Source organism: Pipistrellus hanaki, assembly GCF_964339955.1.
Source record: "Pipistrellus hanaki genome assembly, chromosome: 3".
NCBI classification, from domain to species: domain Eukaryota; kingdom Metazoa; phylum Chordata; class Mammalia; order Chiroptera; family Vespertilionidae; genus Pipistrellus; species Pipistrellus hanaki.
Window position 1 is genome coordinate 144,515,613 of NC_140505.1, and position 25,407 is coordinate 144,541,019.

A 25,407-nucleotide genomic window follows, 5' to 3' on the forward strand; every position below is an offset into this window, starting at 1 on the left:
ACCACGGCCGAACTAAAAGTTAGTCGTTACTAAAATCCTCTCTCCTCCACAGCCGGAGGTGAGGAGTCGGTTAGTTTTAGATTGAGCACCGATTGACTTCACAGATACCGCCTCCTTTTAAGGGGAAAGCCTATCATCGTTCCCCTACATATGAGTGGCAGCTCTAGGAGCCTATGAGTTTCGTTTTATGAAAGGAACCCGCCCACCCCTTGTGTCGTCACTCTGCCTCCCGTAAAGTAGATGGTGGACCGACGCTTCCTCCTAACGAGCCTGGAGGCGGGTGTTTACGTTGTAACCTGACAGAGGCCCGACCTTAAAGGGGAGGGGACAGAGTGGGGGGACAGGGGCCCTTTAAAACAAGGCGCGCTGGTGCCTGCCCCTTTAAGGGCGGGGCGTCCGGACGTCTGAATCTGGACCTCAGATTACCTACCCCGAGTTTCCGTCGCAGGCTGCGAGGAAAGGCTCCTCGGTTGGGTCCGGGTGCTCGGCGGCGGCGGCGGCGGCTCTATCCCCGCCGGTCCTCCCCGGGCCCGGAGACAACCCCGCCCCAGTCATGCTGAGCAGAGTATGGAAGCAGCTGACTACGAAGTGCTATCCGTGCGAGAGCAGTTATTCCACGAGAGGGTCCGCGAATGTATTGTGAGTGTGGGACCCGGGTAGCAAGGTTAGGGCCAAAGGGTGGCGCGGGAGAGGGCGAGGTTGGGGTCGGAGTACAACCTCCCGGGCTCAGAGTGCCCTCGGACCCCTTGCGCACCGGGGGCGAGCAACGAAAGGCCCCGGCCCAGACCCGAGGACCGGTGCCCCAGCTGGTGAATCACTAGGTCGGAACTTAGATGCGACATAAACAAAGCCCATCCGTTTCCGTTCCCCCCTTCTCCACGCCCCTCCCCCGCCCGGCACCGTAGTTCTGGGCGTGGGTCCCCTGGTGTCTGAGAGTTGGGTGAGTCTGCCCGTCTTAGACCGAGAGGGATGGATTTGATTAGGGGAGGGCTTGTTTGCATTTACCGCCCAACTGGTGTTTGTTGAAGGGGGACTTTATTGGTGGGACTCCCACTTTGGAAGAAGGGACTCCTGCTGGTGTGGATTCTACTGGGTAGAGATGGAGAACAACTAAGCCTCCATCCCTCTCCCTTCACACCCCCTCCGTCCCCTTGGTGTTTGTTAGGAACTCTGCAAGTGGAGGTTGCTAGCTGGCCATCCAAACATGTAGGGATTTCCCCTGTGAGTGGTTCCCCTCAGTGCTCTAGAGAGCACCTGGCTGCCTCCCTCCCTCGCCCAGTGCCACCTAGAAGAGCATCAGCTGAACCTACCACAGCGATGGACTCCTCACTTCTGGGCCGGGTGGGGGGGATACTCGGAGGCGCTAAGGAAGTAAAATCTTCCGCAGGCCTGCTTTGAACTCTCATCTCTCTTCTTTCTCCTGAGTCTTCTTCCTCTGAGCTCTCCAGGATAGCCCTCTCTTCCATGTACCAAATGGAAAGGAAAAGAGAGAGGTTTGAAAGAATAGAAAATGTTAGTGAGTGGGTCTATCATTCGTTTTTTTTTCTCAGGTTGGGCTCTGGTCTGCCCTGGGCAGACTGAGGAGGGATTGAAGTGAGCCACTACTTAACTGAGTCTGTCCTTGTTTATGAGTACTGAAAGGTAGGAAGTATATTAGTCCATGTGTAGAATGCCATATCTGCGCTCAGGAATCCTTCCGTATTTGTCCCTTAGTGGATAGCCCCACATGGTGGGGTTGGGCATATGTTGAGGCTCGTCCAGGCCTTGAGACAGTGTATGGCCAGCGGCCCACATTCTTAAGAGAACCGGGAGGGATGACAGAGAAGCAGCCTCTTGGATGTCTCCCCCATCTTTGAGTCCCATTAGCTGAGGAATCAGTGCTGGGCAAGAGCAGCCTGAAGGCTTCTGGTAGCTCCTCCACTTGGCACCAGTTCTGCTCCAGAGAATGACCTAGCCTCTGCTGGGACTGCGTGTAACTCCAGCATGACCTTTTGAGCCCTCCCACCTTGCTAGCTATGACTTGCGCAAGCCCAGGGTGGAGCACTAGGCTGTAAAAATTCTGCGGTTCCAATCTGAGTGGCTCATTCTACTCAGCTTTCCTAATGTCAGAGGCTACAACTTTGTCCTAGACCCCTGGCTCTCCTGGGGACTCTGTGACTTTGCCCTCTTTGTATGGATAGCTGTATGCAGATTTCCTGTGGTGTCAGGTCCTCTTGGGGATTGGAGAACCCACAAGACTGATCCTGCCTTCTTGGACTACTTCAAATACAATAACGTCTCTTCTCAAGACTCCCTGTTTATGGAGCCAAACTGAGCAGTAGCTCTTCCCCTAAACAGTAGCAGCTAACTTGGGGTAGGGATGTATGCATGTGCAGAGTAACTTGGTTAAGTCCTGTCTTAACTATCAGTTGGAGGGCCAGTCACCCAGAGGCATGGGACAGGCCTGAGATGCCGGGCCCTAGAGTTGGGAGCAGGGATTGACTGCCTTTAAAGAGGCTGATGCTGACTCTAGAAACTGTGGATACTGGGCTCCAACTAAGTCTTACTCTTAGGGGGAGAGGATTAAATGAGGCTCTGGTTTGGCCTAGAGCATACTTGATCTTACAGGGCTCCTGATTGGTTTTTTAAAAAATATATATTTTATTGATTTTGTACAGAGAGAAAGGGAAAGAGATAGAGAGTAAGAAACATCGATGAGAGTCATTGATCAGCTGCCTCTTGCACACCCCCTACTGGGGATATGCCTGCAACCAAGGTGCATGCCCTTGACCGGAATCGAACCCGGGACCCTTCAGTCCCCAAGCCGACGCTCTATCCATTGAGCCAAACCGTTTTCAGCCTGATTGATTTTTAAGAGAGAGAGAGACAACCGAAACCGGTTTAGCTCAGTGGATAGAGTGTCCGACTGCGGATTGAAGGGTCCCAGGTTCTATTCCAGTCAAGGGCATGTACCTTGGTTGCAGGCACATCCCCACTGGGGGTTGTGCAGGAGGCAGCTGATTGATGATTCTCTCTCATCGATGTTTCTAACTCTCTGTCTCTCTCTCTTCCTCTCTGTAAAAAATCAGTGAAATATAGTTTTTTTTTTAAAAAAGAGAGAGACAGATAGCAATTTGTTCCACTTACATATTTTTTAATACATTTTTATTGATATCAGAGAGGAAGGGAAAGGGGGAGATAGAAATATCAATGATGAGAATCACTGTTTAGCTACCTCCTGCACACCCCCTACTGGGAATTGAGCCTGCAACCTGGACACATGCCCTTGACTGGAATTGAACCCTGGCCCCTTCAGACCACAGGCCAACCCTCTATCCACTGAGCCAAACCTTAGGCTGTCTACTGGTTCTTAAAGCCTCCTGTGGCCTTGACTAGAACGAAGTACCAGGGAGAAAGCATGCAGCTTTGTTTTGGGGAAGTGACCCCATGGAATGAACTGAAAGGCTTTTGGGGCTATGGAATGTTCTAAGACTTAGAGTTTCTCATCCCAGTTCATACTCTGCCATAGATCTCAACACTTCTGTTTGCGACACTCTACATCCTCTGCCACATCACCCTGACCCACTTCAAGAAGCCTGCTGAGTTCACTACAGGTACCTGTGACTTCCCTCCCTCTGCTCGTCCTCTGCTAGTGTTCCTGTTGCCGCGGAGCCAGCCTCAGGAGAATGGGTCTATGGTGCCTGCTGGGAAAGGAGAGGTGGCTGTTCTGGTGCCTTTGCCTCTTCTGTCTCCTCAGGCAGGGACAGTGTGGTATAGTGGAAAGTCTAGATAGAAGTGTCCACAACCAGTAAAGCCACTGGGCAAGTCCTGTAACTTTTCTGGCCCTCAGTTTTATCTTTTCCAAAATGGGCCTAGCAGTCTCTACCCAGTCCATTGTTATTATATGGACCAAAGAGATGGTTAATATAAATGTCCTCTGTAAACCTAAAATGGGCACCTGAAAGGTGAATGTTATCATGGGCACAAGCTCTGTCACCTCCTCTCCTAGTGCTCCCACACCAGGACCAGAGACCTGCGTGACTGCTGGGACCCCAGGACCTGGTGATGGTGGCCTTTCTCTTCCCAATCTGTGCTCAGATTGGAGCTTTCCTTCCTGTAGGCATTGTGTGACAGGGAGCGGGCGGGGGGGCCAGGGGGGGCGGTCCACACACTCGCCTCAGCCTGTTCAGATTATCCTGTCCTGGCCCTAGCCTTTCTTCCCCTCCGTGAGCCCCCACCCAAGAAGGCAGCTACTCCTCAGTGTAATTCTCTTGGGGACTTTCTCTGTGAATCCCCCGCCACACACACACACACACACACACACACACACACACACACACCTTGCTTTCTCTTTGCTGCACCCAGCCACTGATATAACCAACCTCACAGACCAGTTGTTTATCATATTTTGAGCTTACAGAGAGGAACCTGTGATGGGGAAGGAGGAAAGTGAAGAAGTGAGGGAGTCTCTAGACTGTTCTCTCTCCACCTGGGGCCACTACTACCTTGGCCAACGAACAGGTTGTGGGGTTCATAGCATGAGCTGTTGCAGAGCCTCTGTCCAGCTCTGCCTCTGTGGGCACAGGCCCTTCTTTCAGGGGACAGGGAAGGGGAAGGAAGGCATGCTGCAACGCAGATGGCTCCCAGAGCTGCCCACTGATCTGCTTCTTCCCCACGCTTCTGTCTTTTGTAGTGGATGATGAAGATGCCACAGTCAACAAGATTGCGTAAGTGTCGCTGTCTGAGCACCTGGCACCAGTTGCCTTTAGAAGCTGAAATCTAGTGAGGCCCTGGAGCTGGCAGAGAGAGTGGGGTGTCTTTACTCACAAAGTAAAGAGAGAGTTTCTACTTCCGCCCTACTTCTGGCTTCTTCCGGCTTTACCCCACCCTGGGGACGCTTAGAAAAGCTGCTCTTCCTGTCTCCCTGGTTAGGCCAGGAGCTCCTAGGATCCCCAATGCTGGAAACTGTCAGCTGGGGCTTGAGTCATCAGAAATGACTTCAGCGTGGCTTCACCTCCCAGCATCCATTGGGAAGGGAGTAGGGTAGGATCAGATTAATGAAAACAGCTGGGGATGGGAAAGGTAGGACTCCTGAAGGGGAGGTGTGCTTGAATCTAAGGATGAATCTTATTCACTAGCAAGTATAGAGAAAGATACAGTGATGGCTCCTCTGGGCCAACAGATTATAAGAAGGCAACCACCCACCTTGATGGACCAAATAAAAGTGTCCCTTCTTTTCAACTGATGCAGCCCAGGACACAGGCCTTGGCTATGAAGTTGGGTTTTAGCTCCCTTTTCTCCCTTTGTCCTAGAGCTTCATTCAGGGCATAGTCATATGGGGTGACCCTGCTCTTATGTGGGCTGAAGAGGCAAGCTTAGAAATCCACATCTCTTATTAGAGAAGCCAGGCCTCTTAGGTTGGCATTATGCCTGGTGCCCCTACGGGCATGTGTGGGAGGATCACATTCCTGAGGACAGTCTAAGCAAGTGACATGGCAGATGACCAGGCTCCCATAAATGCCTGAGACGTACCCATCCCATGTGCCAAGGCTTCCCTGAAGGTAAGGACTGGGGCTGGGGGGCAGTAGTGGAGCCCCAGCTGATGGCTCCTTCCCTGGTCTGTCACTGCGAGTTGGTTCCAGGAGAAACTACAGGTGCCTGCAGGGATGAATGGGGCTTCTTGGACTAGTGAAGTGTCTGAGCAAGGACACCATCTCTTCTCCACCCAGGCTCGAGCTCTGCACCTTTACCCTGGCGGTTTCCCTGGGTGCCGTACTGCTCCTGCCCTTCTCCATCATCAGCAATGAGGTGTTGCTGTCACTGCCTCGGAACTACTACATCCAGTGGCTCAATGGCTCCCTCATCCATGGTGCGTGGCTCCTGGTTACAGCTTGGGATGGCGACAGGGTGCAGAAAGTGTCAGGCAGATACAGCCTGCTACTCATTAGTCATAATCACCCCATCCCCAGCTTCCCGATCACATGATCAGTACCCAGTGGGTTGGGTCACCCTTTTCTGACCACCTCTGCCTTTCCTTTTTTGCTCTAGGCCTCTGGAACCTCGTTTTTCTCTTCTCCAACCTGTCCCTCATCTTCCTCATGCCCTTTGCATACTTCTTCACTGAGTCTGAGGGCTTCGCTGGCTCCAAAAAGGTGAGTGAGTGATGTATTAATCAATCCAGGCGGGAAACAGAATTCCACCCAGATGTTTCAGCTAAAGAGATTTTAATGAAGAAACTATTTATAGAGGTATAGTTAGGGTTGAGGAGATAAACAAGGAGTTTGAGGTGCTAGTAACATCAGGAAGTCCTTACCACCATAAGCTTGCAGGAGCAGAGAGAAAAAATAGCTTTTGGAACCCAGTTGAACAAAGGAGCTATTGGTTCTTTCCATTGGGCAAGCTGAACAGGAAAACCAAGGGCAAAGAGCTTCTGTGATGCAGACCTCAGGAGTCAGCCTCCCAGGGCAAAACAAGGATGGAGAAAGGACCCGAGGAGGGAGGTTACAAAGGAAAAATATCGAGATGGGAATGGATATTCCGGTTATGGGGTAGGAGGATAGAGTGATTTAGCAGAATGAGAGGGAAATGCTTTCCCCTTTCTCCTGAATCCAGTCCTCTGGTTCCCCTAGCCAGGCTGCCATTCCCAATGTTTCCTTCCTTCCCCACACTGCCCCGCCGTTGTTGGCATTTCTCTCCATCCCACAACCATTGCCTTCTTCCTTAGGGTGTCCTGGGCCGAGTCTACGAGACAGTGGTAATGTTGATGCTCCTCACTCTGCTGGTGCTGGGCATGGTGTGGGTGGCGTCGGCCATTGTGGACAACAACAAGACCAGCAGGGAGTCACTCTATGGTGAGAGGGCCAGCTTCCTTCCCACCCTCCGGGCTGAGTGGCTCTTCAGTTGGCAGATGTTCCCCTTCCTGGATTAACTATATCCCGCTGAGGTGGAGAAGATTGAGATAATCTAAACCAGTGGTCAGCAAACTGTGGCTCGCGAGCCACATGCAGCTCTTTGGCCCCTTGAGTGTGTCTCTTCCACAAAAGACCACATGCCGGCATGCACGTACAGTGCGATTGAAACTTCATTGCCCATGTGCAGAAGTCGGTTTTCGTCTCTTAAAAAGAAATTTCAGTGGTTGTACTGTTGATATTTGGCTGTGTTGACTACTGAGTTTGCTGACCACTGATCTAAACCGTTAGACTGGCCCTAACTGGGTTGGCTCAGTGGATAGAGCATCAATCGGCCTGCGGACTGAAGGGGTCCCAGGTTCTATTCCATTTGTGGGCATGCCCTGGGTTGCAGGCTCGATCTCCAATAGGGGGCATGCAAGAGGCAGCCAGTCAATGATTCTCTCCCATCATTAATGTTTCTATCTCTCTCCCTCTCCACTTATGAATTTAAAATTTTTTTTTTAAATAAACCATTAGACTGAAGTTTTGTAATGATGGTCTTCAGTCCAAATCCAACCTGCAGAAATGTTCCATTGGGCCCAGGCAATGATTTAAAACATGAGTCAGTTGCTATGTATATATGTTAGAGTTGGGAGGTTTCACATTAATATCCACATCTCTGGCTTTGCTAGTCCTCAGTGACTGGGCAGTATAACAGTTGTGCCCTGTAGGTAGGGCTTAGGATCTCCAGTTTGCTATAGTCCCTGCCACTCCCTCTTCTGTGACACAGGCCAGCTTTCCTCATTTGCATTACTTGCCTAACCTCTGTAAGTTTTGTATTGTCTCTGAGGCCTGTCGTTCCAGTAAGCAGGAAAGCGATGGGCTGACTGTACTGCTCTTTTCACCCTTAGACTTCTGGGAGTACTACCTCCCCTACCTCTATTCCTGCATTTCCTTCCTCGGGGTCCTGCTGCTCCTGGGTGAGTGTTGAGGGTCTGGGAGATAACGGGTAAGGTCCTTGGATCGGAGCCACAAGGGTGGAAGGAGAGGGAATGGAAGGGTGGTTAGGGGGAATGATGGAGAGAAGGGTCTATCAGGTGACTGGCTTCTGTCTCCACAGTGTGTACTCCGCTAGGTCTCGCCCGCATGTTCTCGGTTACTGGGAAGCTGCTGGTCAAACCGCGGGTATGTAGTTCTCCTTGCCTTTTGATCCTGTGAGGTGAGCTTCCTGCCAAGCTGGAGCCAAAAAACAAAGCAACCCTGTGATTGTGTGGTACATACCTTGCAGAGGGCCACTGCCTTTGTTGGCTCCTGTATCCTCCACCCCCATCATCTGGAGCTGGTTACTAGACATACAAAGCAGAACGCAAGGCAGTCGGGAGGGATGGATAAATTGCTGTCCCCAGGGTAGTGAATGAGGGGTAGAGGGAGGAATGGGACGATAAAGCCCTGGGATGAACAGGGTGCTCCGGGGGCCCTTGGATCTGGGAGCCCCTGACTATTAGACCCTCCCTTTCCCCCGCTCCCAGGTGCTAGAAGACCTGGAGGAGCAGCTGTACTGCTCAGCCTTTGAAGAAGCAGCTTTGACCCGCAGGATTTGCAGTGAGTTGCAATTCTTCCCAGGTGGGATGATAGGCTTGGCTTGGGCGGGGACAGCACCATCTTTTCTGCCCTCAGATCCCACCTCCTGCTGGCTGCCTTTGGACATGGAGCTGCTGCACAGACAGGTGTTGGCTCTGCAGACACAGAGGGTCCTACTGGGTATGTGTTAGCAGGGATGGAATACCTGGCTTTCCGAAAGAATAGCCTCTCGTTCCAAGCGTGTGCTAACAGCTTCTCATCCTTGCACAGAAAAGCGGTGGAAGGCTTCAGCCTGGCAGCGGAACCTGGGTTATCCCCTGGCCATGCTGTGCTTGCTGTTACTGACGGTGGGTATACCATCCTTGATGGGGGTGGCGAGTACTAGGCCTTGAGTACTTTATACCTTCTGAGGGAAGAGGGAGGAGATTCAGGGACCCAGTTATCTTCAGTCATAATAGTTACCTCTTACTGAGTGTCTACTTTGTGTCCTGCCCTGTGTTGAGCACATCAATCCAAATTTTGTAAATGAAGAAACAGAGAAGTTAAGGAGTTTACCCAAGGCTACACATGACCACTGAATAGTTACCTAGGTTTGCTGTGGATGAAAATAAGGGTTGAAATTCAGTCTGTCCCCCAACTTGCCACAACCTGGACGTGGGAATAAGTCTTATCAATCTGGGGGAAGAATCGTTTTTCTATTTAGCTTTTTTGCTATTCTTCCACCTGGAGAGGGTATCTATGCTAATAAAAGGGTAATATGCTAATTAGACCAGACATCTTCCTGATGTCTTTCCAGACAAAACCACGGTGGTGGGGGCTGAGGCAGAGGCAGTTAGGGGCAATCAGGCCAGCAGTGGGGAGCACTTGAGGGGCAATCAGGCCGGCAGGCAGAGGTGGTTAGGAGTGATCAGACAGGCAGGTAGATAGGCAGGCAAGCAGTTAGGAGCCAGCAGTCCCGAATTGCAACACTGCTGCTCAGACATCCCCCAAGGAATTCTGGATTGGATAGGGTGCAGGCCAGGCTGAGGGGACACCGCTCCCCCATGCATGAATTTTGTGCACCGGGCCTCTAGTATCTTACAATACCCTCATAGTGCTCGGTTACTAGCATCTGCCTTGAGGAGGTCCCATACAGTGCTTGGAAACTGAAAATGTTGGAGCAGAGTAAATGCTTTTTTATTTATTTTTATTTTTAAGTATATTTTTATTCATTTCAGAGAAGAAGGGAGAGGGAGAGAGAGATAGAAACATCAGTGATGAGCCGAAACTGGTTTGGCTCAGCGATAGAGCATCGGTCTGCGGACTGAAGGGTCCCGGGTTCGATTCCAGTCAAGGGCATGTACATTGGTTGCGGGCACATCCCCGGTGGAGGGTGTGCAAGAGGCAGCTGGTCGATGTTTCTCTCTCATCGACGTTTCTAGCTCTCTATCTCTCTCCCTTCCTCTCTGTAAAAATTCAATAAAATATATATTTTAAAAAAAAAGAAACATCAGTGATGAGAGATAATCACTGATCAACTGCCTCTTGCATGCCCCCTACTGGGAATCGAGCCTGTACTCCAGGCATGTGCCCTTGACCAGAATCAAACCCAGGACCCTTGAGTCCACAAGCCGACACTATATCCATTGAGCCAAAGCAGCTAGGGCTGCCTTTTTTTTTTTTTTTTTTTTTAATAAAATTTGTTTTATTGATTGATTTGGGAGGGGGTGGAGGGAGGGGACAGAAAAAGAGAAACATCAATTTGTTGTTCTACTTATTTATGCATTCATTGTTGGTTTATTCTTATGTGTGCCATGACTGGAGATTGAACACACAACCTTGGTGTATCAAGATGATGCTCTAACCAACTGAGTACACAGCCAGGGCACAGTGTCTGCTCTTAACATGTAACTCTGGATACTGCTGTGGGCGGGGGCATGAATGAGAATCTGGGACCTTGCCTCACACAGGGCCTATCCGTGCTCATTGTGGCCATCCACATCCTGGAGCTGCTCATCGATGAGGCTGCCATGCCCCGGGGCATGCAGGTACTGGGCTGCCCTCCCACCATATCTTTTGGGGAGGACCTTAGAAAAGCTGGGGTGAGGGGGAAGAAACTGAGGTCAGAGGGAAGGCTGGGTGCTGGGTGGTGCTGACTGTGGAGAGTGCTCCACTGTGATACTACTTCATTTCTCAGGGTGCCTCCCTGGGCCAGGTCTCCTTCTCCAAGCTGGGCTCCTTTGGTGCTGTCATTCAGGTTGTACTCATCTTGTATCCTTCTGGAAACCCACTATTTCTTCTGATTTCTGAATGTCTCCTTTGGGGCTCTGGGCAGATATGCAGTAGGACTGATGGGAAGGGGGCAAGTAAGTCTTCACCAACCTGAGGTTCAGAAATAAAGAAAAGACTTGATTTTGAAAGGAGGGTTGGGGGGAAAGGAGCTTATTCCCTTTGAGATGAGGCATTAATCCTTGGGAGCTGGCCAGTTCTTCCCTAACTCCATTGGCAGTTACCTGATGGTGTCTTCGATCGTGGGATTCTACAGTTCTCCACTCTTCCGGGGCTTGCGGCCCAGATGGCATGACACAGCCATGACACAGGTAGTTGGTTAGGAGTAGAGGATGTATCCCGGAAACATGCATGGGGACTAGATACTGGTAGCTCTGCTATCTCATCTCCCCTCTACTTACTCCTATCCAGATAATCGGGAACTGTGTCTGTCTCCTGGTCCTAAGCTCAGCACTTCCTGTCTTCTCTCGAACCCTGGGTAAGTAGCAAAAGGAGATAAAGGGCCGTAACTGGTTTGGCTCAGTGGATAGAGCATCGGTCTGCAGACTGAAAGGTCCCAGGTTTGGTTCCGGTCAAGGGCATGTACCTTGGTTGCGGGCACATCCCCAGTGGGGGGTGTGCAGGAGGCAGCTGATTGATGTTTCTCTCTCATCAGTTTCTACTCTCTCTCCCTCTCCCTTTCTCTCTGTAAAAAATCAATAAAAAAAAGTGGGGGAGGTAAAGGAATTGGCTTCTTTTTAGTACCTACTGGTGCTAAGCAGACACTTTATGTACATGTTCTCCCTAAATCTCACAACAAACTTATAATAAACTATAATGCCCATGATACAGATTGAGAAACAGGTTCTGTGAAATGCTTGTGCTGAGTTTAGGGTAGTGTTGCTTCAAAGCTCATACTTTTCCATTACATCACATAGCCTTCCCATTTACTTCTACGTAATTTGTTTTTTGTTTTTGTTTTTTATTGAAAAGTACCACTTTTCCCTAAATCTTTTTTTGGGCTGGATCATATAATAAACATTCTCATTTTATTTATTTTATTATTGATTTTAGAGAGAGAGAGAAACATCAATTTGTTGTTCCCCTTATTTGTGCATTCATTGGTTTATTCGTGTATGTTCCCTGACTGGGATTGAACCACAATTTTGGCATATTGGGACAACAACTGAGCTCCCAGGCAGGGCTAAATATTTTTATTTTAAAGATGAAATACAGAGAAGCCAATTAATTTGCCCAATTTTATAGCTAGTTTGAGGCAAGACCAAGTCAGGCTAGAACCCTTGTCTCCCTAATCCTAGTCCAGCGCTCTTTGCACACACCAGGGCATCAAGTAATACACTCAGTCCTTCTCCTATCTTTAGAACTATGATCTAGAATTACCTGGTAGAAATTTTTTTTTAATGTAACTATTATAGTTTACTCCAGGGTAGTATGAGAGTTGCATAAGTAACCCCCCACCATCATTTTCCATATATCATACATGATTTAAACTAGTTCTGTTTGAAAACTCTCTTGAGCATGCCTGTGCCCCCTTTTCTCAGGTGTGTACTTTTGCTTTCTTCTAAGCTCCAAGGGTCCCCAAGAGATTTGCAACCAGGAGAGCAGTGGGCAGCAGCAGCTTATCCCAAGCTAGCCCCCTGAACCTGTCTCCAAGAACTCTCTTTTGGCCTCTGTAACTTCCTTTCCTGAGTCCATGCAGCCCAGCGTGACTCACTTCTGTTACTTGGACTTCCTTTCCAAGTCTAGGCAGCCCAGCCTAGGCTTCCTCCTGTTGCTGTGATCTTGTCTCTTCTATTTTAAGTATTCCCTGTTTTTGACTGTCCCCAGCTTTTTTTATATGTATTATATAATGATGTTTTGTTTTATCTTATTTATTGAATTTATTGGGGTGATGTTAATCAAGTTATATATGTTTCAGATGTATAATTTTATTACACATCTGTATATTGTATTATGTGTTCGCTCCCCCAAGTCAAAGCTCCTTCCATTACCATTTATTCCCCCATACCCTTTTCTATATCCCCCAACCCCTGTCTGTCCCCAGCTTTAATAATGTACTCTCAAAATCAAAAAAATAAATTAGTTCTCTTTGGTTCTTAAGCCCATACTCTTTCCCCTGAGCATTTATACTTAAAACATGAGGATTTAGTAGTACATTAGGCTTGTACGTCCATCAGTTAGTTCCTTTCGGTTGAAGTTAAGTGGAGGAGGGCCCCAGAAATCTTTTTTTTTTAATATATATTTTATTGATAGTTTATAGAGAGGAGGAAGGGAGAGAGATAGAGAGCTAGAAACATCGATGAGAGAGAAACATCGACTAGCTGCCTCTTGCACACCCCCTACCGGGGATGTGCCCGCAACCAATGTACATGCCCTTGACCGGAATTGAACCTGGGACCTTTCAGTCCGCAGACTGATGCTCTGCCACTGAGCCAAACCGGTTTCGGCCAGAAATCTTATTTGATGATATTTTATTAAAGGCCCAGCAAGGGTTAAAATACTCCTGGCACATATAGTGAGTGCTTTATGTGTGTGATTTAATTCTTATAGTCCCATTATTTCCTCTGCTTTATAGTTGAGGAAACTGAGGCACAGGTGTTTAAGGAATTTGCCCCAAATCACACAATTAGTTGAGATGGATTTTGGATATGAACCATGGCAGTCTGATCAGAGTCAGAGCTGTTGGCCTCCACACAGCTCTACCTATTAAAAAAAAAAAAAAAATACTAGTGACTAGCTTGTAAGTTCCTGACCCAGGAACAACTGGTGGGTCCAGGTAGCTCCTTGAGATAACTGGAGCCAGAGGGGACCCCATTGGAGAACATGCCAAACTCTAGCAGGGAAGTTGGAGCAAGTTTAGCTGCTGACTCTTTATAGCCCTAAACAACTCTGAGTCAGAGCTTGGGATATAGGAATAATTATGTAATACTAGGAGAGGCCAGGGTTAATATCCAAAATATATAAGGAACTCATTCAACTTAACAAAAGGAAGACAATCCAATTAAAAAATAGGCAAAGGACATACAGATGGCCAAGAGACATGAAAAAATGCTCAAAGTCACTAATTATCCCAAGAGATGCAAATCAAAATGGCAATGAGGTACCATTTCACACCTGTCAGAATGGCTAACATCAACAAACCAACAAATGACAAGTGCTGGTGAGGATATGGAGAAAAGGGAACCCTAGTACACAACAGGTGGGAATGCAGACTGGTGCAACCTTATGGAAAACAGTATGGAGTTTCCTCAAAAAATTAAATATGGAACCACATTTGATCCAGTGATCTCACTTCTAGGAATATATCCTAAGAAACCTGAAGCACCAATCAGGAAGAATATTTACACCCCTCTGTTCATAGCAGCACAATGTACAATAACTAAGATCTGGAAACAGCCCAAGTGCCCATCAATAGATGAGTGGGTGCCGAAACCGGTTTGGCTCAGTGCATAGAGTATCGGCCTGCGGACTGAAAGGTCCCGGGTTCGATTCTGGTCAAGGGCATGTGCCTTGGTTGCGGGCACATCCCCAGTAGGGGGTGTGCAAGAGGCAGCTGATTGATGATTCTCTCTCATCCATGTTTCTAGTTCTCTATCCCTCTCTCTTCCTCTCTGTAAAAAAATCAATAAAAAAAAAATATATATATATTTTTTAAAATAGATGAGTGGATAAAAAAGTTGTGGTACATTTATACCATGGAATACTATGTAGCAGTAGAAAAGATTTTCTCACCTTTTGAGACAGGATGGAGGATCATGTTAAGTGAAATAAGTCAGAGAAAGACAAGTATCACATAACCACACTCATGTGGCATCTAAGTAACAAAATTAACTGATAAATGGAATGGACCCAGGGACATGGAAGCATGGAACAGAGTGCAAAATTCAGAGGGAAGGTGGGGGAGGGTGGATGGTACCTTGAATCCATAACCCATGGACAAAGATAAAAGGGTGCTGAGGGCCTGGGGTGGGGAGGAAGGGGATTGGGGGTGGGCTGGAGGGTGTCAAAGGGGGGGAAAGGGGGACATATGTAATACTATCAACAGTAAATAATTTTTTAAATGAAAACAATTATAAAGTACCCCCACTCCCCCTTCAAATAATAGGAGAGGCCAACTTATCAGTTGCAGTGTTAAAATGTGGCCACAAGAAGGCAGCAGAAAGCTGGGCTCTGAGCCAGGGAGTGGCTGGGATGCCCACCTTCCATCTGGTCTTTGTACTTCAGGACTCACTCGCTTTGACCTGCTGGGTGATTTTGGACGCTTCAACTGGCTGGGCAATTTTTACATCGTGTTCCTCTACAATGCAACCTTTGCGGGCCTCACCACTCTCTGTCTGGTGAAGACCTTCACTGCAGCTGTTCGGGCGGAGCTGATCCGGGCTTTTGGTGAGAGGGAGTGGAGTCACAGGCTGGTGGGGTGGAGCCTTCTGGAACAGTGGTCTTTCCAGCAGGGGAGATGCCAGGCTTTCTGCTTTACTTGTAACCTGCTTCATCCATCCATTTTGTGGTTTGGTTGTCTTATCCCAGAGGTCTGGACATATGTCCTACTTTTGACTGCCCACCTTCCCTCTTTTCCAGGACTGGACAGACTGCCATTGCCTGTCTCTGCTTTCCCCAGGGCATCTAGGAAGACCCAACACCAGTGACCTCCAGTTGGGGGTGAGAGGGAAAAAACTGGACACTGCCATCTGCTACCCAGTCCTGAAGCAACACCAGGAATGGGTGATCCTTAGGACCTGGAATCTGAGAGGGGTGGGTGGCAGAGGGGAGCTGAGCCATCTGCACTGTTGCATAATCTGAGCCAGAGTTTGGGACCAGGCCCCTTGTTTTTTTCTAGATTTAACTGTGGACCTTAGCATGGGGTAGGGCTGAGTGACCCGGGTCTGGCTCCTGGTCCCAAATCCGTTAACACATCAATCTGCCTCACTGCTATTGCAGGCCATGCCTGTAGCCATGTTTACATGATTTGATGTGCAATAGGGTTGGGTGGGGACAGGGGAGGGACTGAGCAGGGGCAAATGGGGGCAGATTGTCTCCCTTTGCCTCTGGTCCAGAAGAACCTAAGCACTGTGTTATCCTGGAGGGACTTTGGACCACCAGAGAGGTGAGGGTGTGGGAAAGAAAAGGCCACAACCATCAGCAATAAAGTTGATCCCAAGGTTTGTTTTGGTTTTTTTAAAAGGCTCTCTCTGTGTTTATTTGAATAACCTTGCTCTCCTCCCAAGTCTTGAATCTATCAACTGAGAGAAACAGAATGGTCCTTTCCACCATCCTTTCCCTTCCCCTCCATCTGCATTCTTAGTGTTCTTTGAGAACTTGGGTTTGGTGTTAGGCCACACAATTAGTCATTTGGGAGCTCTCTCCTGTAGCCTTGTCTAAAGTTGACTGGTCCCCTGACTCTCCGTATACTCATGACCTTGTTTCTATGCTTTGGTTATTGGGGGTACGTAAGCATGGGTGTAGAAATAGGATAAGATCCCCTTGTATACACACACACACACACACACACACACACAATCCTGTTCTCCCCGATTTGACTATTGGATGTGAAGTAAAAGAAGTGGCTAGCTAACAAAGGTTTGTGATCTACCTCAGAGAAGAACCCAACTCCATCTTTTCAGAGGCTATCAGTGCCTTAAGTACTATGCAAACCCCCTGCTATGTTGGGGCTAGGGACAAAGTTTCTGCTCAGTGTTATGTATATGTTGCATTATACAACATGTAGGGGCACCATTCACCTCATAGTCAAGGTATAGTTATTATGACTATTTTCTTGCAAGTGGAAGGTGTATTGAGGAAGGGGTACTTTTTTTTTCTAATGTACACAAAGGTGCTATAAGTGCTAGCTATGGAGCTGCATGAGGGGTGAATATGGAATACAAAACAACCCCCCCCAAAAAAAACACAAAAAAACTGTAGGTGCCATGCCATTAATATTTGCTGAGCACTCTACTATCAGCCAAGCACTTAACCATGGAGTTAACATGATAAATAAGTTGGTGCTTAATTGCTTTGTCTAGTAGGAGTGACATAATTCTAACACTGAACCACAATAAATGGCAGTTAATTACTGGTTTTCAAGGAAAGAGAGGTGTCGGTGTCAAGACATCAGAGAAGGCTTCTTAGAGAAAGTGATTTCTAAAGGATAGTAGATTGGTGGGTAAAGTGTAGCAGGCTCAAAGCCTCTGAGATAAACCTGAGTGACTGTCTGGAAGCAGAGCCCCAGGGTGGGGGTGGGTCCAGAGAGCAAGAAGGCTAGAGAGGTGTCTAGATGAAAGATGAAATGAAACCAGTTAAGAGTTCAAGTAGCCACTGCCTTCCAGCAACTTCCAATTGACAAGTTATTAATTTAAGAAGTTGGATGTCTAGCAAGGGGGGCCAAATTTTGAAGTCCTAAACTAGACTATAACTTGAAGCTCTGTTGCTGATTCTAGGGAAAACTCCCAACAGAAGAGATGGAGATGGCAGAGGTTTGGGGAAGACCACGGACAGGCAAGGGAGGCTCTGGTTGTATGCCCAAAGAGCATGGTTGACTTTGGGCAGGAACTGGAACCAATATTTCCAGATAGTAACAGAGGACATGGCCTGCCAGATTAGGCTTTGGGAGAGCAAAGATCCAATGCAAATATCAGAGGAGGATGGTTTGGTACCAAGCACAGACTGGGAGGTAGAAGGATGCTTAACCAGACAGCCAAGGACTGTAGAGCTGCGAGGGTTTCCTAGGCAAGTAACTACCTGGTTTCCAGGATGGGACACACCTTAATCTCAAACTGGACCAGTGGTGACCGGCTAGAGCCCCCGCCCTGGTGGTAGGGGGCGGGACAGTCCTGGGCGGGGGGCGGGGCCAGGGGCCACTTAAGGCGGAGCCCGGGCATTGTGGCAGCGCCGGAGCCTGGCGACAGAGCCAGGCTGAGCTGGCAGTCACTCACGACCCCACTTCCCTGCTATGATGGCCCGCCTGTAGCAGGTTACAGAACCCCTGGGGGCATGTAGGCAGAGCTAGCGGCAGCCAGGTGCGCAGAGCCACAAGAGCTCTAGGGCACTCTGGGGCAGTTCTGCCTGCTGCGCTCTCTGGTGCCGGGGAATGCCCAACTGCCAGGCGAGTTGGTAAGGATAAGAACGTTCCCTTTTGGCCCGAGTGCGCTGCGTCCATGGCGCTGCTGGCCAGTCTGGTGCTCCTGTGCTGCTTGGCACTTCTGACGCTGCCAGCCCAGAGCTGCGGGCCGGGCCGGGGGCCGGTTGGTCGGCGCCGCTACGTGCGCAAGCAGCTTGTGCCGCTGCTCTACAAGCAATTTGTGCCCAGCGTGCCCGAACGGACCCTGGGCGCCAGTGGGCCAGCTGAAGGTAGGGTTGCCAGGGGCTCCGAGCGCTTCCGGGACCTGGTGCCCAACTACAATCCCGACATCATCTTCAAAGATGAAGAGAACAGTGGCGCAGACCGCCTGATGACGGAGGTAAGGTGGGCCTCTCCTTACCTGTGCCAGGGCACTGCCAACTTCTCTACTTTCTATCGCAGCCCCGGTGGGAGAACGGGGCTTCATCTCCAGGGACCTTAATCTCAAAGAACTTCCTCCACTCCACTTCTCCCCAAAATAAAAATTCGGCTGGCTGGACTGAGTGGTCAGGAGAGATCCGAACTGGGAGAGACTTGGATGGGGAGAGGAAGGAGGGACTAGTGAGAGTGAAGCTGGGAGAGACTTCGAAGGCGAGGGCGGGGAAAGGGGGATGGCGGCAGGCGAGACGGGAAATGGCTGAGGCGTGGACCGGGGGTCAGCTACCGAGCCAGGCAGGAAGGGCTGGGGTGAGCTGGGGGCCAGGAGCTGGCTAGGCAGTAGACAGAAAGCTATGCCCTTAGCCTGGCTTCTGACCTGATTTTGGAAAATCTCTGTGAGCCAAGAAGACTGAAGGAGGCTGAGAAAGGGTGGCCAAGAGTCAGGTCACGGGGCCATCTACCTGAAGGAGGGACTGGGTAGGAATTGTCTCTGGCAGAGGGGAGGCATCCTAGAACTGGGGCAAGATTATTCTAGTCTAAACGCCTGTCTTAGGTGAAAAGCAGTTCTCAGTCAGAACAGAGGGACCCACCTGAGAATCAATCAAAGTGTTCCTGTGTCCCTCAAGCCCAGTTTATTTCAGGGGCTTTTGTTGGAATTTAAAACATAAAATAAATTCAACTACCTCGTATTGAGCATCTGGGGCAGATAAGAATTTAACCAACCTAGCGTGAGGTGAGTAATGCTTTGGGAGAGAAGGACCCCCTCTGGCCAATGATCTCAAATGTCGGAGCTGGAAGGAAATCTGGAGGTCACATTCTTCCACCATCACCCCACCTCCCATTTTACAGTGAGAGCTGGGCCCCAGGAGGAAAAGTGATTTAATCAACGTCTTAAAACTAATTAGTGACATGGCTGGAACTAGAATTCAGGACTCCTGATTCTAAGTCCTATGCACTTTCCATTACACCACCTAATTGTGTATGGAGTGGGGAGGTGGGGGGGAGGGAGGGTACGGATTTCCTCTGATTAATTGCAACAGTTTTCCAGGTTACTTTGTTAGGAAAACCTGTCTAGGGGAGAAAGAATCCCTTCTTTCACCCAGAGATTGGGAAGGGTCACTCCTTTCCTTCTTGGTCACGGAATGTTTCCTCTGGCTGCCACCTGCAGCAGAGTGGGCAGAATAAGGGACAGACCCAGGAGGGGCTCTGACCGGCTTGGGAACCTTCTGGGTCCTGCTTATCTCCCACACCCTGGCTGCAAAAGGCCTCCATTGAGTTGGTTCTGCACTGGGCTGCTGCCCCCGCAGGTCAAGGCCTCGGGCCTCCTTAAGGGACAAAACGACAAAAAGTTGGAAGGAGTTACCACTTTTTCTGTCTTTCCCCTCCCCTCCTCTCCAACCCTGCGGAGGTGTAGTAGAAGACTCAGCAAGAAGGGCAGGGGGAAAGTGTCCCTCTGGCAGTTAGGAGAAAACCAAGTCCAAGGTGAGAGGTCGGAGAGAAGAAGAAAAGGAAGCCGTCCTCTCTGCGCCTCCTCCCGCCGGGTCCGTGCCGTGGTGCGCGCCAAGGTCTCCGGCTCCCAGAATGGAGCAGCCGAGATAACCGCGGTCTCACTCCCCCGGGTGCAGGCTTCCAGCCGCCGCCGCTTTTCCTTCTCTCCGCTCCCACCCTGCAGGGGGCCCCCCAGATCCACACCAGGGCGGCTCCGGCCATTCTCAGGTGCTACTCCCACGCCTCTCCGGGCTGCCTCTGGACCAGAGATGGAGAGGCGGCAGCGTTCAGAGCTGGCAGAGCCTGAGCTGGAACCCGGAGGGCTGGCCGCGCTGGGGGAGGGGACTGGCCGGCCGGAGCAGGGATAGGGGGCGCGGCTTTCTGCCCTTTCCTCTCCCGGAGCCGGGGTGGCTGAAAAGCGCCTTTGTGGATGGAGCTGCTGAGTCCGCTTCTCCCGGCGGGTCCCCGGCCTCGGCCCCGGGATTCTCGCTCGGTTAAGTCATCCCGGAGAATGGCCATTGTACTTCGCGCAGCCCCCGCCGCCCCAACCCTTTTTCCAGCAGCCTGGATCCCGCACGGCTCCGCTAGGGCACCTCTGTGGGGGGCAGTGACACCATGAAGGGGTTAATGCTAGGGGCCGAAAGGAGGAGGAGGAGGAAGGAAGGAAGGAAGCGATGCCCGGTGCCAGGGAAGGCAACGAAACAAAAGATGAATCAGGCGGAGGGAGGGCAGCCGGGGCGTGCGGTGGGGGCCAGCGAACAGCGGCTCCTCTCGGGGAGTCGGGCTGTGCAACCCCTCCCTGTCCAAGCTCCCCCCCGCCCTCTAGACCCTGCTTTCCCCCAGGTTGAGCTGAGGACCCAGAATGAGTTGGGGTGAGGAGCCAACATTAAAAATGGGGAAAGAGCTAGAATATAGGCGCCTCCTGTCTCAAACTCAGACGTGACCCCGCAGTTGTCCAACGATGCTTTGAAAAGGGAGTGCGGATAGGCGACCACACCTCTGCAGAGTCTCACTTCCCCCCAGGGCACCCAAAAGCTGAGAGGGGATGAATGGAGTGGGGTTTGGAAGCGGAAGAATCTACCCTCCGGTCCAAGTCGCTTTGCCCCCTCGGTGGTGGTGGTAACGCGGAGGCTGACTGCTTTACTCCTGACAGCGGTGTAAGGAGCGGGTGAACGCGCTGGCCATCGCGGTGATGAACATGTGGCCAGGAGTGCGCCTGCGGGTGACGGAGGGCTGGGATGAGGACGGCCACCATGCCCAGGACTCCCTGCACTACGAAGGCCGCGCCTTGGACATCACCACGTCCGACCGCGACCGCAACAAGTACGGGCTGCTGGCGCGCCTGGCTGTGGAAGCCGGCTTCGACTGGGTGTACTACGAGTCCCGCAACCACGTCCACGTGTCGGTCAAAGCCGGTACAGTAGGGGGAGAGGGGGTGGTGAGTTCCTCCCAAAGGGAAACTTGCGGGTTTAGGGGAGACCAAGGTGGCTGTTGGTGTGATAAACCAGCCTTCCATTTCTGCCCGGGTTGAGGCCAGACCCCTGGGAGAGGGCAGTTGTCCTGGGACCGCTGAGGTCTGCGCTGGGCTTGACCTACGTCTTCAGGGATCTGTACTAACATTCCGGAATCATTGGACTTCCATCTAATCCTCTCCACGCTTGTTCCCTGCAGATAACTCCCTGGCGGTCCGGGCCGGCGGCTGCTTTCCGGGAAACGCCACCGTGCGCCTGCGGAGCGGCGAGCGGAAGGGGCTGCGGGAGCTGCACCGCGGAGACTGGGTGCTGGCGGCGGACTCCGCCGGCCGCGTGGTGCCCACGCCGGTGCTGCTCTTCTTGGACCGGGACTTGCAGCGCCGCGCCTCCTTCGTGGCCGTGGAGACCGAGAGGCCGCCTCGCAAGCTGCTGCTCACACCCTGGCACCTGGTGTTCGCCGCTCGAGGGCCGGCGCCCGCGCCCGGCGACTTCGCCCCGGTGTTCGCACGCCGGCTGCGCGCGGGGGACTCGGTGCTGGCGCCCGGCGGGGACGCGCTGCGACCGGCGCGGGTGGCCCGCGTAGCCCGCGAGGAAGCCGTGGGCGTGTTCGCGCCGCTCACGGCGCACGGCACGCTGCTGGTCAACGACGTCCTGGCCTCGTGCTACGCGGTCCTGGAGAGTCACCAGTGGGCGCACCGCGCCTTTGCGCCCCTGCGCCTGCTGCACGCGCTGGGGGCGCTGCTCCCCGGAGGCGCGGTCCAGCCCACGGGCATGCACTGGTACTCCCGGTTCCTCTACTGGATGGCGGAGGAGCTGCTGGGCTGAGCGTTCCACACCTAGTAACCTCGAGGCACCCGCCGGAGCCAGGGCGTGGGGGCTGGGATCTAGGGATGTGGACAGAGAAAGATGTTGATGGGGCGGGCGGGAGGGAGGAAAGGGGAGAAACGTGGAGGCGATGCGGGACTGCCTGGTGTAGGGGCAACCTCCTACTGATGAGGTGCTCCCAGGTCCTAGGGAGGTGGGGTTGATAGTGGGTACTCCTTGACAAAGACTATTTCGCCTCTTCTTCCCCAGTGCCCCAGTCCCATCCGATAATTTTATTTTCTATTTATAAATCATAATATAAGGATGTGCTTGCCCAGCCTGGCAAGATGGAGGGGCTGGGGCACAGACACGGCGTTAACACTGTCTTACACGGCCAGTCAATCTGACGTCTGACATTGTCCTACAGGTGGGCTAATAAAGGGAAAGTTTCCGGGAGATTGTTGGGAAATATCTCTACTTCGAGGGTGATTCACCTCCAGAGGCGGGGAGAAAGATGGCACACCCAGAATCAACACCTTTCATCCCTCCTTCTCCAGTAGGTCTTCAAGCCCTGCTTCCTCAGGGGAGTGTCCTAATCGATTATCAAGAGACCAAAAAAAGTTGTGCCCTTTTCTAGGCTGTTTGTTCCTCCTCCCACCCAGAGAGGACAACATTCTGCCGGTCAGGTGCCTACCGGCTGATGCAGGGGCCAGAGTTGTCCAAGGAGCAAGAAGGCCCCAGCATGTTCTTTCTCTGTTCGTAGGGGTTCCAGTTTAGGATGAGTTCATTGTGGGTACTGAAACTCAAAGAATTCGGCTCCCCTATTGTTAACCTCTAGCCCTGGTCCTTCTCTCAAGGCCAGGCATCAGCCTAGCCACCTCCTACCCTGGTATGGGGTCTGGATGGAACCCAACTGTTTTTCTGAGATGTCATTAGACCAACTGGTGACCTGTGGGAATTCCTAGCTAAGTCATTACTGATAGCCTCCCCCCCCCCCCCACACACACACACTTTCTGTCAAGACAAGCATCCAGACAGAAGAAGGCTGAAACCTATTCCTTCAGAAAGGCTGCGAGGATGAGGTCGGAGACCCACTTCAGCCCTGATGTATGGGGGGAGATCCGGCACTCCAAACAAGGGCATATGGGTATTACTAGCGTCCTTCCTGCTCTCCTGTCCTGGTTGTTTCTACCGGCTTCCTCCACTGTTTCTCTCTTCTCTCCCATTACTGCTTGCTCTGTTTCCTTGGCCTGAGAGTTTCCAGAACCTATAGCTTCCAACACAGCAGACACCTCGAATCCATGCAGGCAGGTGCCCCTGAGTTAGCCACGGAAGCTCTGAGGAAGTTGGACTGCACTGGAAGGGGTGTGTCTAAGGCCTGGGGGATGGTCAGGGGTGGGTGGTATCACCGGAAGCCCGCCCTCCCGCCTTTCCCTGTAGCAGCGGGGTCCTCCCAGAAGCCAGGACCCTGCTACACACCGCCCTCTGGTGGTCTTCAGAATCAGTTTTCTTCTAAACCAAAAAAAAAGAACTACAATATATACAGTTGACCCTTGAACCAAAGCCAGCGTTAAGAGCGCTGAACTCCCTCGTAGTCGGAAATTACCACGGTTCCACTGGAATGGGTGGATTCGACCTGCGCAAAGAAGCCTTTTTGCAGGAGGTGAGGAATGGTACGTGAGGCTTGGGGCTTTGTTAAGCTGCTGGGGCTGAGCCATGGGTGTTAGAGGCTAGTGAGGAGGACTCCTGCCTGTCTTGGAGAATGCCCTTCCAAACTGCGGCGTTAATGCACCTCTCCTGCCTCATTTAGCTCTGGGTCCTGGAAGCTGGAGGCAGAGTTTAGTCTGTAGTAGTCCAGATGTCCATGCTTATCCAAGTTGCCCCTTCATCTCCTTCACCCTTGTGACCCTTGAGTCAATAGAGGTGAAAGCATAGTTAGGTTTGCAGGTGGTCCTTGATAAAGGCAATATTTGGAAGCAGCTGTGTATCTTTAGTGCCCTCAATCTACACCAGGTGCCTAGTGGCACCTCAGAAATGCACCTGAAGTTTTCCTACTTTGTTTTTAAGCGTGTCCTTGTTGCCCTCTATCAGATCCTGATGCCCTCCAGTCATGCCACTTCAGGTAATGACTAATCTGATACGCTAAGTAGTCTTTCAATGATGGGCCCCTTGTAACAAGCTTTTCTTAAGCCAAAAACCATAATGGTGATGATTCCTAGCACCTTAAGAAGTTGGGCAGGAGGATATCTGGGGACAAGGTTTCCCTTAAACTACATCCTGTCAGCCCAGGCCTGAGGCCAGGCCTGAGGCTCATCTCTCTCTCTCTCTCTTTCTCTCTCTCTCTCTCTCTCTCTCCCTCCCTCCCTCCCCTCTCTCACATACACACACACACTCCTTCCATCCCTATTTATCCCTGTCCTCTGGAGGCCCTCCAGCTTTGGGGGGAGGGGGGGGATTCATCATCTGCCTGGAAGCAGGGAAGTATAGCATCTCCAGGAAGCTGGTCCAGAGGGCATATTCACTCGGCCCTACCACATCTCCAATTGCAATACCTCTTTCATAAACAAAGCAGGTAATGAGGATTGGGGAAAGGGCATGGCCTGGGAGTCAGGCCAACCTGGAGACAATGATACCTCCCTGACTAGACAGTTGACAAGGTCAGTACATGTGCCTTGTGTGGAGCAGGCACTCAGTAAATGCTTTCTGTGTTCAGCATCCACATCTCACTCCCTTTGCTGCTTCTGATGCCTCTCTGCTTCTCTTCTTCCCACTCCTCTAGAAGCATCATCAATGGTTCCCAATATTTTTTCATGGGGTGGCTGCTCCTATAATTATTTGATTTCATAACACTCCTTTCTTCAGAAGGCACTGTGACACATTTGGGTTTGTTTTAGAACTAAAATATAATTAAAAGTACTCTTGTTTCAAGATTAGGTGACCTTTTTATTGCTCTGAATCCAGACCTTCTCTCCCCACCCCCCTACCCCAACTCCCTTTCTTTTTTAGGAAGGATTTCCTGAACATCTGCAGTGTAACACTGTATAAAACACTGGAAACACACAAAAGATTAAGAAGCAGCTTCTTCCCCTGTAGGAGTACACCTAAAGGTATATGATGGTTAACTGCTACAGCAGCATTGTTAGTTTGTCAGGGGGAGCTGAATGGGCCCTAAATGTCATATTAGTACAAAGGAGCCTTGTGGAGAAATAGGATATTGAAATATGTGTAGGTAGAGGAGACCAGAAAGGGCAGAAGTAACAATGTGAGCAAGGACTTGGAATCCGGATGAAGATGAGCAAACTGATTAGAGCACAAGATAGGGAAATATAATTATATGTAGCTAATGTTTCCTGATCACTTATGACTTGGTAGGCCCTGTTCTGGCACTTTATAAACATTCCTTTAAAAAATATATATTTCTTGCCCTAACCGT

The 25,407-nt window shown here is 50.9% G+C and overlaps 2 protein-coding genes across 2 annotated transcripts; both read left to right on the top strand.

The window, feature by feature from the left end:
- The first annotated feature begins 285 nt into the window (after positions 1 to 285).
- LMBR1L (limb development membrane protein 1 like) lies at positions 286 to 15,899 on the top strand. The gene is given in 19 exon segments (XM_084877448.1): positions 286 to 639; positions 3,509 to 3,593; positions 3,989 to 3,997; positions 4,000 to 4,095; positions 4,673 to 4,706; positions 5,709 to 5,848; positions 6,028 to 6,131; positions 6,704 to 6,830; positions 7,781 to 7,849; positions 7,990 to 8,054; positions 8,399 to 8,471; positions 8,547 to 8,630; positions 8,721 to 8,797; positions 10,400 to 10,477; positions 10,627 to 10,700; positions 10,939 to 11,029; positions 11,130 to 11,196; positions 14,943 to 15,104; positions 15,297 to 15,899. Coding segments are annotated over 19 exon segments (1,575 nt in total). The 5' UTR covers positions 286 to 567; the 3' UTR covers positions 15,365 to 15,899.
- Positions 15,900 to 17,668: 1,769 nt separating this feature from the next.
- On the top strand, positions 17,669 to 22,038 carry DHH (desert hedgehog signaling molecule). The gene is made up of 3 exons (XM_084878225.1): positions 17,669 to 18,172; positions 20,852 to 21,113; positions 21,370 to 22,038. Exons 1-3 carry the CDS (start codon positions 17,870 to 17,872, stop codon positions 21,993 to 21,995), a joined length of 1,191 nt encoding a protein of 396 aa, XP_084734351.1. The 5' UTR covers positions 17,669 to 17,869; the 3' UTR covers positions 21,996 to 22,038.
- Positions 22,039 to 25,407: the final 3,369 nt, after the last annotated feature.